Genomic DNA, 15760 nt, shown 5'->3' with positions numbered 1-15760 from the left:
GATATCCTGTCCATGAATACCACAAACAGGATTGGTGACAAAGCGCAGCCCTGGCGGAGGCCAACCCTCACCGGAAACGAGTCCGACTTACTGCCGAGGACCCGGACACAGCTCTCGCTTTGGGTGTACAGGGATTGGATGGCCCCTAGAAGTGGCCCCCTCACCCCATACTCTCGCAGCACCTTCCACGGTATCTCCCGGGGGACCCGGTCATACGCCTTCTCCAGGTCCACAAAACACATGTAGACCGGATGGGCGTATTCCCAAGCCCCCTCCAGGATCCTTGCGAGAGTGAAGAGCTGGTCCATTGTTCCACGGCCAGGACGGAATCCGCATTGTTCCTCTTCAATCCGAGGTTCGACTATCGGCTGAACCCTCCTTTCCAGCACCTTGGAGTAGACTTTACCAGGGAGGCTGAGTAGTGTGATACCACGGTAATTGGCACACACCCTCTGGTCCCCCTTTTTGAACAGGGGAACCACCACCTCGGTCTGCCACTCCCTAGGCACCGTCCCAGACCTCCACACAATGTTGAAGAGACGTGTCATCCAAGACAGCCCCTCCACACCCAGTGCCTTCAGCATTTCTGGACGGATCTCATCAATCCCTGTGGCTTTGCCACTGTGGAGTTGTTTGACTACCTCAGTGACTTCCACCAGAGGAATTGATGATGCTCCCCCATCAGCCTCCAGCTCTGCCTCTACATAATTGATTGATATATATTTGGTAATTGGAAAACATTGTACTCTGTACGTCAGTTACTCTCTTTCTTAATTTGAACTATATTGGATTAATGTAAGGAGAGCTGAAGTCACAGATCCAACCCACTGTTCCAACCCACAGTCTGGTCATTTTTTCAGTTTCTACACACAAAATGTCCAAAAAGTGTTTGATCCTCTCAAATGAAAACATGAATAGTAAATTGTATAATTTTGGGCTATACAAAATGAACGGAATTGAACAAAAACAGTATATGGTGAACCATTGTTGGTTAATATGCATTCCTTTTATTATGAATAACGCTCAAAGGAAATGTAGATCCATCACATTGTTGTGCTAAGTAGAGAAGCAGCACTTGTTATTGATCAGTGACAGGATGAGAGTTAACAATTCACACCACAGGCTGACACAAATGACTAAAAGCACATGAAGCATTTATGACGAGCAGCTCGGGAAGTCACAGCGTAGGCCTACATTTAAATACAGACAGACTCTCTTTGATTTTAATACCGGTTGAAGATGCCCCCATGAGTGTGTCGCCAGTAATTGCTCCACTCATTTCTTGATGATAAGTCTACAGTGTTGCTTCCCTCTATTGTCAGGGGGTGCCTATTATAGCTCTGTGCCACTAGAATGAAGATTGGCCTTCAACAGGAATTATCTCTCAATGGAGAGCTAATTAAGTAAGCGCCTCAAGTTCTCTGTCGTGTGTGTGTGTGTGTGTGTGTGTGTGTGTGTGTGTGTGTGTGTGTGTGTGTGTGTGTGGTGGGGGGTGGTGTATGTCCATTTTATAGTTCTACAGGCAATTAAAGGGTGAGGACACCCCTGTCGACGTCATCTGTGAAGGTCCCTTTACACCCATTCAAAGACAAATCCAATAGTAATCCGTGATGTAACAGAACAAGCAAACACATAACAGCACTGAGAGTCTGCAGCCATCCTAGCAGCTCTGTGAGTCTGTGCTATGAGCTAAATGCTAACGTCAGCATGCTGACGTTCATCTGGTATAATGTGATGGAGAACTTTTTGGGGACCGGGACTGAGGGGACTTCACACAGCTCCAGTGATCGGTTGAAGATCTGCGTAAAGATGTGGCCAGCTGGTCAGCACAGACTTTCAGGCAGGAGGGGGACACACCGTCTGGGCCTTTGATCTAAAGAAATGAAGCAGCTTCTGGGGTTTACTTTCTGTCATATCAAAAATGTACCAGCTTGGCTGTGGAGGAACATAAGTCATGGATGTTCCAAAGTTGAATATCTAGTTAATGGCATTATTACAAATGTCAGTGCAATTGTAAACAGATTTTTTGTTCTTCTGGAGCAGAACCCAGAAGTTCCAGTTTAACTGCAGGTCCATATTTATCAGGGACGTGCGGTCAGGGGAGGCATCATGAAAAGTAAAAAACAAATAATGATAAAATTAAATAAAAATGTCTCTACTGATCTGTGCTATAAATGTAATTTATCTATGATTCCAATCATTTCAAGCATTTTTATAATCAAAATCTCTGAATTAGCGCATGTTCACATTGTAACAATCACGCTTGTATAAACACACCAAATCTTTTGTCTGTCATTAAAGTTTTTCGGTTGGATTTTCTGCCTTTTTTCGCATCCGTCAAAGTTGTTTGACCACTCAGAACCACATCTAAAATGACATCTGATATGTTGATTCACTTCTTTCATGTGTCTTCAAGCATAAAACACTTTACGAAAAAACTAAGTAAAAATGCAGAGAATTTAAAGATTGCAGAACGCGATTAGAATTGGGGACGGACGCAAAAAACAAAGGATGCAGGAAGGACTAAACCATAGCTTCTTGTGTGTCATACAGTCATTAGCCCTGTTTGGGACTAGCGCTATCTATTGCACCCGCGTAATTAAAACACATCAGGCTCATGCAAACAGCGCTAGCTGCTGCAGCTCCCTCCACTACTCCAACCTCCACCTTATGTGGCATTTTGTGTCATTAAATTAGCATGTGTTGTTTAGGGGGCATTAGCTCACTCAGCAGAACCTTCATCTTTTCTCAGATTCATTGAGAGCCCCTAAAACAGCAGAGCCATCACCGCCAAATGCAACCATGACCATTTGTGATAAATATTCAATTTCTTGACCAACTGTAGCTTATGTTAGCATTTTACACCCAAGTAGCAGTTTTTCTGTATTCTTAATATTCGTTTTAATGCAACGCCCTGCTTGTGCAGCTATAGACTTTGTATTTGCTTGATATAGTGTTCATTTCTGATGCAAACTTACAAGCCGCTGTCTCTCACACGCCCACTCATCAACCCCCACACACACGCAAAACACACCAAAGCCTTAAGCTGAGAAGCTGTGCTGCATCAGAACTCACCGCTCCCTTTTGAAGGCGCGATGAGGGACAGGAGCACGCCACGTCTTACATTGCATAATGCAAAGTGACGTCGCTATTTTGCATCCCGTCATTAAATGAAACTGTCAAAACGACTGATTCTTGCGAGCGCTTGGGGGGGCGAGGGCTCCTTCAGTGACCCCTGGGAAATGGAGTTCTCACAATCCAGGATTAGCAGAGCCCAGAGACTGAGACTTAAAAAGACAGTGGAAACACAAGGTCGCGTTAGCCAGCAGTTGTTTGCGGCTCAGAGGGCAATTATTTAAGAACAAGCAGGGCTCGATGAGGCGGAAAGGAGTGTGTGTCTGCAGTGATGCGAGGGGACTAATATGCACAGGATATGTGCCCACATTTAGCTTGACCGTCCGCCTCACTGCCCATTGCTCACTTAAGACCGCCAGGTCAGAAACAAAGAGAGATAGAAAAAAAAGAGCATTTTTAAATGACATCAAACTGCCCACTTCTCCACATTTCCATGCCAAAACCCAAAATAGGCCCTCAGCCTCGGGGCTGGCAGTGGGAGGGCCGAGCTAACTCGTGACTTACATACTAGAATAAAGTAGATTCAAATCTAAGTCAGACAGCTGGCAATCCATACTTTATGTCTGGTATGTCACAATGCATCAGATGATGATCATATTAAAACACAACAGAGCATGACCCTTTGGTTGTGTTTGTATTGTTGACTGCAGGCCATTGCTGTTACAGTGCATCACCCCTCTAACCCTCTACAAACCTAGGGGTTCTAGCCAGAACCTTTGGATAGGCCTGGAAACCTGTGGTTCTACAGTGGCAATATGAGATTTTAGTCTGCGTTATGATATTATATCATGATTGTATTCTATTGCAGGGTGTCATACTGACATGCATGATTTATTTGACTCACAATTGGATTATTATCATTATTATTATTATTGGCATTATTATTATTAACTCATTATTATTTAAGTAATTCAACTTAAATTACTTAAATAATGTAATAAAGCATCTTCATGATGTTTCACAAAATTTGACCAAGTAGTGTTGTTGCATAAACATAACCAAGTCATTTTGAGATTGAATTTACGATGATTATTCATTTTTGATCGGTACAGAGAATCGGGTACCGTTGTTCTGGGACCATAGGCGGGCCGAGTACTGTAACAACTCGCAGTATGAACTATTCCTGTAAGATGCTACTTTGAAAGTAATTTTCTACCGAGCCGTCGATCGTCGTATTTAAACACAGACATGATTTGTGTACGGGAGTTCACACATTTAATTTTGGAACATTTACAATAAACCCCTTTCGGCTTTGCCCTGCAGAGAATATCAGTCTTTAACTCCTTCCTCAACTCTCTGAGTGACTAAGACGGAAACACCTATTTCACCGAGTTATCAAGAAAAGAAAGGACGGAGACAGACGGACCGGCGAGCAGACGGGTTGACTCACCGGCACACAGACAGTCAGGGAGGAACTGGGACAGACTCGTATTCTGGCATTCAGACAGAGACACAGAGAGCCCTGAACGCTGCTGCATTGCAGAGTGAAGCTACAAGTGCTGTGTGTGTGTATGTGAGAGGGAGAAAGTGAGAGTTTATATTCGCTTACAGTGACACCTTAATAAGCAAGCCACCTCCTCGACTCTGTGTGTGTGTGTGTGTGTGTGTGTGTGTGTGTGTGTGTGTGTGTGTGTGTGAGAGTGAGTGAGAAAGAGAGTGATGGGTGAACAGGAAAGCAGGTTTGGTTTTATTATGCAGCTGGTGTGTATGTGTGTGTGTGTGTGTGTGTGTGTGTGTGTGTGTGTGTGTGTGTGTGTGTGTGCGTGTGTGTGTGTGTGTGTGTGAGCGAGTGCTGCGTGGGTGGCACATATTCAAATGTCTTTGATCCTTTGCCACCCCAGCTAATAAATAATAGGAGGGACTATTTCCTCTGGCAGCCAGCCAGCCATCTGTTCACTGTACACAGAGCACACACACACATACAGAGGCATGCACACACACACACACACACACACTACTGCTATAATTAAATACAAATAAATAAAGAATGCACACACACACATACAGCAAGTCCTGTTACTGATGGAGCAGCAGTGTGTGAACAATGAGCAACATGCAGAGCTGCGAGAGCGATACCACAGTAAAAAGGCAGCAGTCGGGTTCTTAAAACCTTATACACTCGAGGGTCCCCCATTTGGACGCAGAGTACATCAAAACTTAGAGAGTTTTGTGTTAAAAGTAACTGGCAGAGAACCCATGAAGAACGAATATAGTGATGTTATAGTTCTGCAGAAACCTCAGCGTCCTGGGAACAACATGAACTAGGTCACTTCTACATGAGACAAACACATCTCCCATCAGCCAAGCAAACAAATAACAAAATATCATAAATCATACTCGATATGACTGGGACAGACCGGAGAAAAAGGCTGCTACACTCCGTTAGCAACGTGCTACCTACGAACATGCAGCATGAAAAAGCACGAGCGCCTGACGGAGATTACGGACATAGTTTCCATTTCTCTCCCCGGTAAACCATCGCAGAGATATTCAGCTTCGAACACAAAAAGTCACACAGCTTTCATCGAATATTGTACTTACTTTTGGTCGAATCTCAGCGAAAAAATGGAATATCTCCGTACTTCCACTTCATGTTTGTCCAGCTGCTGGTGCTCCGTGTGAATCCGTTCGATTCGTGTCTCTCCGACACTCCTCGGATTCTTGGGAGGGTTGGAAGCTCAGCAAATCAGATTTCAGAGCTGGACCTTTTTGAGCTTTATTGTCAATCATCTAGCTTTCAATTCCAGGCAATTCTATTGGCTCCTACGGTTCGAAGGATTGTTCAATGGTGAAAATCGGAGAAGGGGGGGCTGAGATACAGCCCTGAACAGAGAGAATGGCTGAATCTGAAGCAGTATTTGACCTTAAACTAAACAACTAAAAAGGGCTTAGAAAGAGCTTAAAACACTCAAAAAAGGTCCAATCTTCTGTCTATTGATTCATTGAACATCAGGAGTGATACATAGAAGTGATATAGAGTGTTTTTGAATTTAAAAAATACTTTTTTATTCAAATATTGGAATATTTGATCAGTTTTCTAATTTTATATGCTCTATATTTTATAAATGTTTCACTGTATCTATGTATAGCTGTGTATATAGAGCCTATATCAGTTGTTCTAAGAGCCCAGCATATTTAAAGTCTTGGATACCCATACTTTCCAAAAAACAATACCCTAAAAGTGTTGTTTTTCCAGATCGAGCTTTTGAGTTTTCCACGTTGTGCTGTGTTCCATCCTTATCTTATGTGAACCTGTAACATGTATTCTGATAGTTCCATGATTTTTCTCATCTCAAAAATATATTAATTTTTTTTTTTTATACACTTAATTAGGTATTTCTTATCTTTATTCTAGCTGAGGCCTGCAAATAGGCCTCGGGTGTAGAATCAGCCTGAAACGCCTCTCCAAGGCATACCCAAAGTAAATTAAAAGCTGTTCTTGAGCCATTTGGAGTACACGCATGATTTTGGTCTCTTTTGAAAGGTAACACTCTGAAGTTTTTTTCCCAACAGTCAGAATCACTGTAAGTGCTACTGGCATTGAGTAATAGAAGTTTGAACACACTGAAGTAAAAGGTTTTTATTTTTCGCCTGAATATGTTTTTTCAAACAGATGCCTGCAGATAACTATAGCTGGAACCTATTAGCTGGGAAACACAATGGGACCATAGCATGAAGCCTTACCTAGTCCAAGTTCAAGTTTGATAACAATACCACTGAAAGTGAATATTTTACACATGTTTTTCTCCGGATATGTCTAGGCGTTTTCCAAAAAAGGACATTTGGAGACTCCAAAGGACCCTTGGTAACCAGGGTCACATACCTAGGCCAAAAAGGCTACTAGTCTTGAACACTTGAACGTACAGTCAATCGGAAAGGCAATCTACAAAATGTGCATTCATAATTCAAATTAAAGCTTATTTATGTCGAAATACAGTAATGTATATGTTATATAATATAATAAAATACCTTTTCCACACAGACGCAGACTGACCGCATGACTTTCTTGTTGTGGCTTTAAATCTTCCCACTTAAGCAGCACGTCGTCGTTTTGGCTCTACGAAGCGCCAGCCATCGGAACAATCGGTTGCAATTGGCTCGAGCCAATAAAAAAGTAAAAAAACAATAATGCTAAAACAAAATAAATATTAATATTTATCTACTGATCTGTGCTATAAATGTAATTTCTGTATGATTCCAAGCATTTCAAGCATTTTTTTGATCAAAATCGCTGAATTAGCGCATGTCCTGTTCAAACAGAGAGGAGACAGTGAGGTGAGGCAGCAACGAGCTGATCCTCACCTCAGACTGGGAATCCTCACTAACTGGGTTGAGCCTTTTTCTTTCTCATTGTTTGTCACCACTGTAATATTTGTAGGCACTTTTATTATACGTCCTTTCTTTACATAGAATAATGTATTTCACGTCTGTGTAGAACATGTTTAGTGTTGCTGATCTGACATTAAACCGCAGTGAAAAAGCACAGAGAGGCAAACACTACCTCTGCCTCACTGAAGAGGGCGAGCGAGAGCCCACGGGTCAGGTTCATGCTTGTTCTGTCGTTGCTCTTCTTCTACACTTCTCTTCTTCTTCTACACTTCGCTTCTTCTTCTTGTATTTTGCTTTGACCACAAAAATGTAAGATTCTAAATCCAAGCTTAAAAATGTCTCAAAAAGCAAGGAAATATGACCAAATCAACAGCAATTCAATGTGGGACAGGTGAAGTAACCTTTTATGTGTTTGTTGTTCTCTTTATACATCCGGGGTTGTTACACACATTATCGCGGAATCTCACAATTTTCGCGGGTGGCGCCCGCGAGCGCTCCGCTTCTGAAACGCTCCCAGTGGAATCAAATATGTACCTTACCTATGTGTGTGTAAAGAATGCTGATATGAAATATGAAAAACAACCAGTAATCAATGTGCAAGCTGCCCATTGAATGGTGATTTAAGCTTCTCTATTGGGTTCATATATTTGTAAATCTGACTCATGTAGTGTCAGTGCCTCACCAGCGACGAACCTCACCGCACGTCACTGAAGCTCCTATTGGGTCAAGTGAAGTGTGAATCGAGTGCAGCCGCCATTTTGAGACCCAGATATCGGCAAACTGGAGTTACGACGGAAAATACATAAATAATTAGGCATATCTGCCGGCTAATTTGAATTACATTATAAACGTATCTACAAAACGTTCACTGTCAAAGTATTTTCTTTGTATTTCACCTGAAGCAGTTTGAGCAATTAGGTCAGGTGATGATAACATAATAATAGCATTTATTTTTACAATTAACGCTTGACATTATGAAGGCACTTACAAATGACAAGGTGGTACAAAATGTAATACATACTTTTATTTTCAACTCTTTACTTAAGATTTCAAGAGTCTTATTGTTTTCCTTATAACAAAATTAATTAAAACACATGTGATCACCTAACCACTAGTAAGTTTTCGCCTGCTTCCAGTCTTTATGCTAAGCTAGGCTAACTCGAGCTCCATATTTTATGCACATGTGAGATTTTGTCTCAGTCTTGGAGAATGAGAACTTATATAACCTAAATGTTGAACTCTTACTTTAAGAATGATTTTTGAAATGCATATACACCTGTATGTGTGTGTATGTATCCAACAAAAACAAATAGACACAGTGAACAAAGGAGTGGATTTTACATAAAGACACTTTATTAGCTTATACATACATCTCTGGTTATAGTAATTAGTTATATAGTACCCAAGAAGTCAAAAATAATAACTGTAGTTATATATTTATAAAACTAAGCAGATATACTACTCCTGACTTTGAAAAACATAAATGTCTTTGATAATATACTATAGTTCTTGTCTGGTCACCAAATCTAAAAAAGGGTGTGAAGAGGTTATACAGTATGGGTTCAGGATACATATGGGAGGCCTCTGTGTATATTGTTGTGAGCCACTGTGTGCGCACCAAGTCAAAATGTCAATTTCCCACACATCCAAGCATCCACTTTTATTGGGACAACACGGCCTGATCATTTCATCTGGGAGTGAAAATCCAGAAAATACTCTGAGAACAGAGTCCTGCTGGACCACGCTTCCTGTCACGAAACATTACCGTGGATCTAAAATGAATGATTTTTAAACACAAACCTCAAGTTGTGTTCTGCTAAGTCTCTAAGTCGTTACGTGTTTCGATCTTGACCTTGGATTTGGTGCATCTGTGTTTTCAGTGAAATCTATTTTTTCTTTTTGGAAGGTGTGAGTATGTGGGAGCCACTAACCCACCCACAGTGAATAGAGCTTTAGTTCTGTCAGAAACTCAAAAGATACTTCTACCATTTAGAAACCTAGGAGCCCCAGACCTATGAGTCAATATAGCCTCATTAGATGCATGGTCTTTTCAAAATAAAGTTATTTTCTCACAGGAAGTTGGGTTTAGGCAACAAAACCACTTGGTAAGGTTTAGGAATGTGACGCGACTACCTTCGGTTCTGAAGAGTGAAGCCGATGCAGAAGTCTTAAAGCTGCATTCTCTCTAGTATCCATCAGGGGGCGACTCCTCTGGTTGTATAGAAGTCTAGTCTAAAATGACTCTACTTCTCTCTTGATTTATTCCCTCAGTAAACATTGTAAACATGAGTTTATGGTCTCAATCTCTAGTTTACAGTCTTCTTCAATACAGCATGATGTTCATTTAGTACATTATGCTCCATTTAGAGTCAAACAGACCATAAAGCAGGGGATGCTTTAGGGGCCGGGCTTACTGTGATTGACAGGTCTCTACCAGAGACGTATACGGCGTCTCTACGTCATTTTTCCACCGTCCAAATATGGTAACTTCTGTTCATTGGTTGCAAAAAAGCTAAGATGGCGACAGCCGTAATCCAAGATGGCGACGGTCAAAACACCGGACTCAAGGCTTGAAAACATCCGTCTACAAACCAATGAGTGACGTTACGATGACTACGTCCACTTCTTATATACGGTCTATGGTTACAACCATGCGAAGAAAAAAAAAGCAACATTTGCATTCTCCCGAGAAATATTGTGAGTGGGAAAAAGTACTTCCTTCAAAAAGAAAGGGAGAAGAAGACACCGACACTATAAAGGACTCTGTTAGCGGCTGTAGCAACTTGAAACGGACCTGTGGGTTTGTTTGTACCTGACATTAACTGACTCATTCTGGAGTTTTTAGTTTAGGTTTAAGTAACTAGAGAAATACGAGTACAGTACAGTAAAGCACAAACCACCACCTACGTCAACCTTCTGTTGAAGCACTCCCATTGTATTGTATATAATATTTCTTACCATCTTCAAAATTGTTACTACTTTTGTTTTCAACGTGTGCTTTTGCTCATGATTGTAATGTTAAACGTAAAACTAAAAACATTTTCCATCAGAAAACTTTGTTTACCTCGAAGTATTTTTTTTTCTGACTAACTGTTAAAAAGAAACATCTTCTATCCGACCCTATTAAAGTTATTAAAGCTTCTTATTCCACAATGTGTTGTTTAGAACAATGTTGACCACAAATACAGGTCTGTAGAAAAGAGCATGTTAAACACTGTAGTGGTTGAAAACAATTGCAATTACAATTTTTCTCTAATCGTTGAGTTTGCTCTCTCCCTTTTTCACATATTATCTTTCCACATAAATGAAAATTCTGAGTGATAATAACGAGTTTTCATTTTAGGCTGTAAAGCACCAAATCCAGAGGTCCACAAAACCCTTTCCTGATCTCTTCGTGGTCTCCTTCACATGCTGTGAGGAAATGCACAAGGCGTGTTGTCCGTGTCTAAATACCCGAAAGTGTGGAAAATGACAAGCGCACGCACACACACACACACACACACACACACACACACACACACACACACACACACACACACACACAGCATCATATCTATGACTGAACGCTGACACAAGGTTTAGAATACTCTAACACTGTCGGTATAGGAACGGACCTTGACACAAAAGCTGAACGAGGAGCAGTAAAACCTTTTCTCCTCCCCTAAACACACACACACACACACACACACACACACACACACCTATATGTTCTCTCTGTAAGCCTTTAAATTACAGCATTCTGGGTAAATGCCACAGAACTACACAGGAACAAGATTTCACACACAAGCTATGCATACTTGCAAATATGGCATCTCCTCTGTTATCGTGTTATCATCAGTCGGAGGTAACTAGCTGTGCTGGTAACTGCTGCATCGACTTCTGTCAATTTCAATGAACTGCTGTGTTCTGCTTCCAAACAGACGCTAGTGTTTGTTTGACGGAGGTCTTTGAAGTGGAATTTGTCTTTATTACAATCTGTCTTTTAGTGTCGTAGTTTTCAACATAACCGGTAATTATAATAACACTGTACTCATCAAGTTATGGGCTGCATCCATCCATTATTTTCATCTTTGTTTATTCTGCCCATTATTTGCTCGGCAGAGGCCGAGGTGACGTCTTCAGTGACCATCGGTAAGAAAAACCAAAGGTCTTCAGTTTACTGCTCATCAATGACCGTCCCGCCATCAGAGCAGCTGAAACCTGAGAATGTGTCGTTTGTTTACTACAATAAAAAGACCGAAGCAATGAGTCGATTATCGAAGTAGCCGTTCGTTATTTATCTGACGATCGACCGATTGTATCGGCTCAGGTCCAGTGGATTGCTGGGATCTGGTGACACGTGAAGGGGAAAGAAACACGAGCTTTAGAGAAACCCTCAGTTCATCAGAACTACATCCATCGTCCATCGTTAATACGGGTGGAGACACTCATGTCAGCACCAGGATGATGGATGAAGTCTGTCTGCATCTGGACGTTTAATAAGCTCACTGCTTTTCTTTTTTTATCCATGATCCAACAAATGATTGCCAAGCTTGTCCTTGTTGTGCTATTGTTCATTTCAACTAACGCCGCTTTGCTGATCTTGGTCACAATTATACTACATTTGTGAAAATGTTTCACAATAACAGCCTTCCAGTGGTTCACTGGTGGAAAAGTGAACATGTGAGTCAGCAGCAGTAATCTCCAACTGTAACGAGGCTGTAAGGGCTGCGACAATAATCATTTTCATTATCGGTCGATCAATTTGTCAATTAATCGTTGTGAAATGTGATTCACAATTTGCCAAAACCCCCAAACACCCGAAAATGTCATAATTTTATTCGACAGTTCAAAATCCAAAGACTGAAGAAGAAACCACAGAATATTCACATTTCAGAAGCTTCTATTAAAACAACTACTTGGAACGAATGATAGATTATCAAAATGGTTGTCAATTAACTAATCAACTAATTGTTGCAAAGGAACTCCCAAACAACAGAGAGTTACAAGCTGCTGATGTGACTTGCAGCTGGTACTCACAGCTGTACTTGCAGCTGGAGCCCGTCATGGGTTGAGCTCCGGTCAGCCGGTTGCGGGTCAGTGCAGCTGTGTCGAGTGAACGTAGGGTTTCGTGTGCGGCGAAGGATTCCGATCGACTCGATTCGCCTGACCTCTCGTGTCTCTCGCCCTGTTGGGACGGTTGTGTGTGGATGTTTGCCATTCTTCCCAGATCTCAGCAATTACTCTGATGAGCACAATGAAGCTACAACAAAAACCAGAGTTGTAACAGAAGACAATTATCTTTTGAATAACTCCTCTTTTGAGTTAAAATGCTCCATCAGTTGCTGGCGTTGTGACTGTGAAGAGAAGGAGGCTGTACCCTCCGGTGTCACTCCTCCATGTACAGCTTCTTTCATCCAGACGAGCCTCCGGATTTTCCAAAGAGGTAGGACTAGTTTGTTGGCCACGTAGAGATAGTCAGCTGATTTATTTCATTTCCTCTCTGCAGGGATGCAGCCGTCTGTCCCTTCTGGTGGTCCACGGGGGGGAATGCATAGCAGCAGCAGCAGCAGTGGACAGGGCCGAGTGTTCAAGTGCTTCCAGCGTGTTGTCGTCTCCTTTCACTCATTTTGCTCCCTTCGCCCTCACTGCTTGGTTTTTGAATTTCACATTATGCCTCCATCTTCTATCCATCTCGCCTCCTCTTAAGTCTCGGGGGGGTGGGGGGGGTGGGGGGGGGGGACGTCACAGCAGCATCTGATCAAGAGGCATGTCATGGTCAGGAGGCATCAAAGCTGGAAGACAAGAAGGAAAAAAAGTGGAATTACTGCATGTGGATGCACGTGTGTGTGTGTGTGTGTGTGTGTGTGTGTGTGTGTGTGTGTGTGTGTGTGTGTGTGTGCGTGAGTGGAAGCTGATCTCAGCAGAATGCAGGGACGAGTCCTCTCCAGGTAAAGATGGGAGGCTGATTTATTCACCCATTAGGAACTGCGTCGTCATTAAATATTAACCCGGCGCCATCACTCACCCTGCGGCCAATGCATTAAAGCCGGGGGTCACGCCAGGGGTGACCTCTCCTACTCACACACACACACACACACACACACACACACACACAATGTGCCTTTCCCTGGACTGCAAAGCCACCTTCACCAGAGATGCTCCAGGAGTCAGGGCCGTATACGCTCTGAGCTGGTTGAGAACATTTTAGGAGTTTTAGGGGACTGTGTGAGATTTACGTTCAATTGTAGAATGTAACAAACTCCCAGAAACCAGAGTTTAATTATACATAAATTAAGTTCCTCCAAAGCTATGTAATAATTATGTATATATATATAAATGCAGTCCTATAGTTCTGCTTTGCTATTAACGGTGCTCAAGATGTTTTTTCCAAAGTTCAACTTTTAGTAGCTTTAAGGTGGATTCAGCTCTTTCAGTATCCTCATTTGTATTACTCTACCACAGGGGCATTCAATTCAAGTTCAGCGAGGTCCATTTAGAGAAGACTTCCTCGTCAAAGGTCCAGAACATCACAATAATGTCTCACTATGATTTAGAATTATTATTATTCATTTATCACGTGATGCAATTTAATGTGCCTGCGGTCCGCCTATTAGTGACCCCGCCCAACCACAAACATATATGTAATGTGGAAGAGGCGTCAATGCTTTGTATTAAAGACCGTTGTATAAACTGTAAAATGACTTTGAAATTGATACAGATATATTACAACAGTTCAATTAATATTGAAAATGTGAAACATGGCCGTGTGTTAACATGTAGTCACAAATGAATGCGAAAAACGTACGTTAACAATAGATCATAGACCAATAGACCAATGATTTTAGCATCAGCTCATTGCTTTCATTTAGTTTTTTCCAGCCCACAAACCTTGAGACTTGGTTTCTAGCTGCAGCAAGTAGCTGTTTTCAGCAATGAAGCTCTGAAAAGCCTCTACGCCTTCACCTGACAGACAAAGTAAGCAACTCCCTGGTGAACACAGTGGAGCATTCAGCAGCTAAAGAGACTAGGAGCTAAAAGTGCGAGCATGCGACTCACCTGTCCCAAACCTTTACACTCCTACAGGAGTTGGTGCAGCAACCGGCAGATATCAGAGCTGCAGGAGAAAAACAAAGCAAACGATGAATGATCAAATCAATTCCAGCACTCATTGTCCAACATGCGTGCATGAGTGGTTCGGTGTGACTTTCATCGACTTTTACATCATTTAAGCCAGTTCGTAGGGGGGGCCGGTCAGTCGGCCGATCGTTTTGGTCGATATGCTCTCCGACCCAATTCTCTTTGGTTCACCGGTGTGGCTTTCATGAGGAGAAAAGCGCCTCTTAATCCGTTGCTTTCGGGGCGGTAGAGGCATGTGTGTGTGTGTGTGACAGAGTTCATGTCTTTAATAAAGGGTTACTTGTTTTGTCGCTATGCAACAATAAAGAACACTGTTTGGAACAGTTCATCTATTTATATATCCTAGATCTTCTCAGTGGACACCTCTCAAGCCTCGTCTCTGTCCTCAGTCCTGACAATTGAGGCACTCTAGAAAAACATGTTGGTTTCTTTCGGGTGGTTGATTGAGTCATACTTTGGCGGGTTGGGCGGTGCCGATTGGCTCTCATACCTGGTCGGTGTTTGCTGCTAATAAAAAACCCTGACCTGCCGTCACTACAGTCTTAACCAGTGGTGTAACGGACCTCCGTGATCCGTACGGACCCCCCCCTCACAGTTCAGTACGCATGTGATTAACTAACACAGTTTAACGCTAACCGTCACAGTGTGACATAAAGTTTTACTGACGATCGTTATCCTCCAATATTCAGTAAAACATGTCATCAGGAGATCATTTATGTGTTTCTAGTCTCTGATCTCTGATCATGTTGCATCATAAACAACCAATCAGTGTTTAGACCAACAGGAGAGCGAGGAGAGTTAGCAGCACCGCTAACGGCTAACCAAGGGAGGTTCACTTCAGCTACATCGTGATGCCTTCAGGCTCTGCTCAGTGAACATGAGTACTGGCTGAAGGTAAATTATAACGTTATCATGATGTGTTCACATGTAATCTGTAAAATGTAGTTTTGGTGATAAACTTGAATAAATCCAGTAGTTTGAAGGAGATGTTTTGACAGCAATATAAAATAGATATTAGAGATGAATTATGATCTGTTTACAAAACCTCTAAGCAGATTATTATCTTCTATAATATTAAAACTACTAATGACAACATTTGTTTTAATCAATAAAACATAATCTGATATTTCCTTATCATTTGAATTGTGTTTTTATGAAGAAAAAAACACAATAAATT

At 41.9% G+C, this 15760-nt stretch overlaps 1 protein-coding gene across 2 annotated transcripts in view; it reads right to left on the bottom strand.

The window, feature by feature from the left end:
• Positions 1–8795: 8795 nt before the first annotated feature.
• Positions 8796–15760, bottom strand: part of LOC137885387 (coiled-coil domain-containing protein 85A-like) — a 33787-nt gene continuing 26822 nt past the window's right edge. Inside the window, exons 3-4 of one of the 2 annotated variants that reach the window (XM_068727633.1) lie at positions 14503–14560; positions 8796–13238 (exon numbers count right to left, since the gene is read on the bottom strand). In XM_068727633.1, the coding sequence (XP_068583734.1) occupies positions 13223–13238; positions 14503–14560 (74 nt within the window). In that variant the 3' untranslated portion in view covers positions 8796–13222. Of the gene's footprint in view, positions 13239–14502; positions 14561–15760 lie in introns of those variants that run through there. The other variant, XM_068727643.1, reaches the window with a different exon arrangement.

This window comes from Cebidichthys violaceus, unplaced genomic scaffold (assembly GCF_023349555.1).
Source record: "Cebidichthys violaceus isolate CVI_PGR_0920_01 unplaced genomic scaffold, fCebVio1.0.p SCAF_10, whole genome shotgun sequence".
Lineage (NCBI taxonomy): Eukaryota > Metazoa > Chordata > Actinopteri > Perciformes > Stichaeidae > Cebidichthys > Cebidichthys violaceus.
Note: the sequence above shows the minus strand (reverse complement) of the source record. Positions and strands in the feature narration are given on the sequence as shown.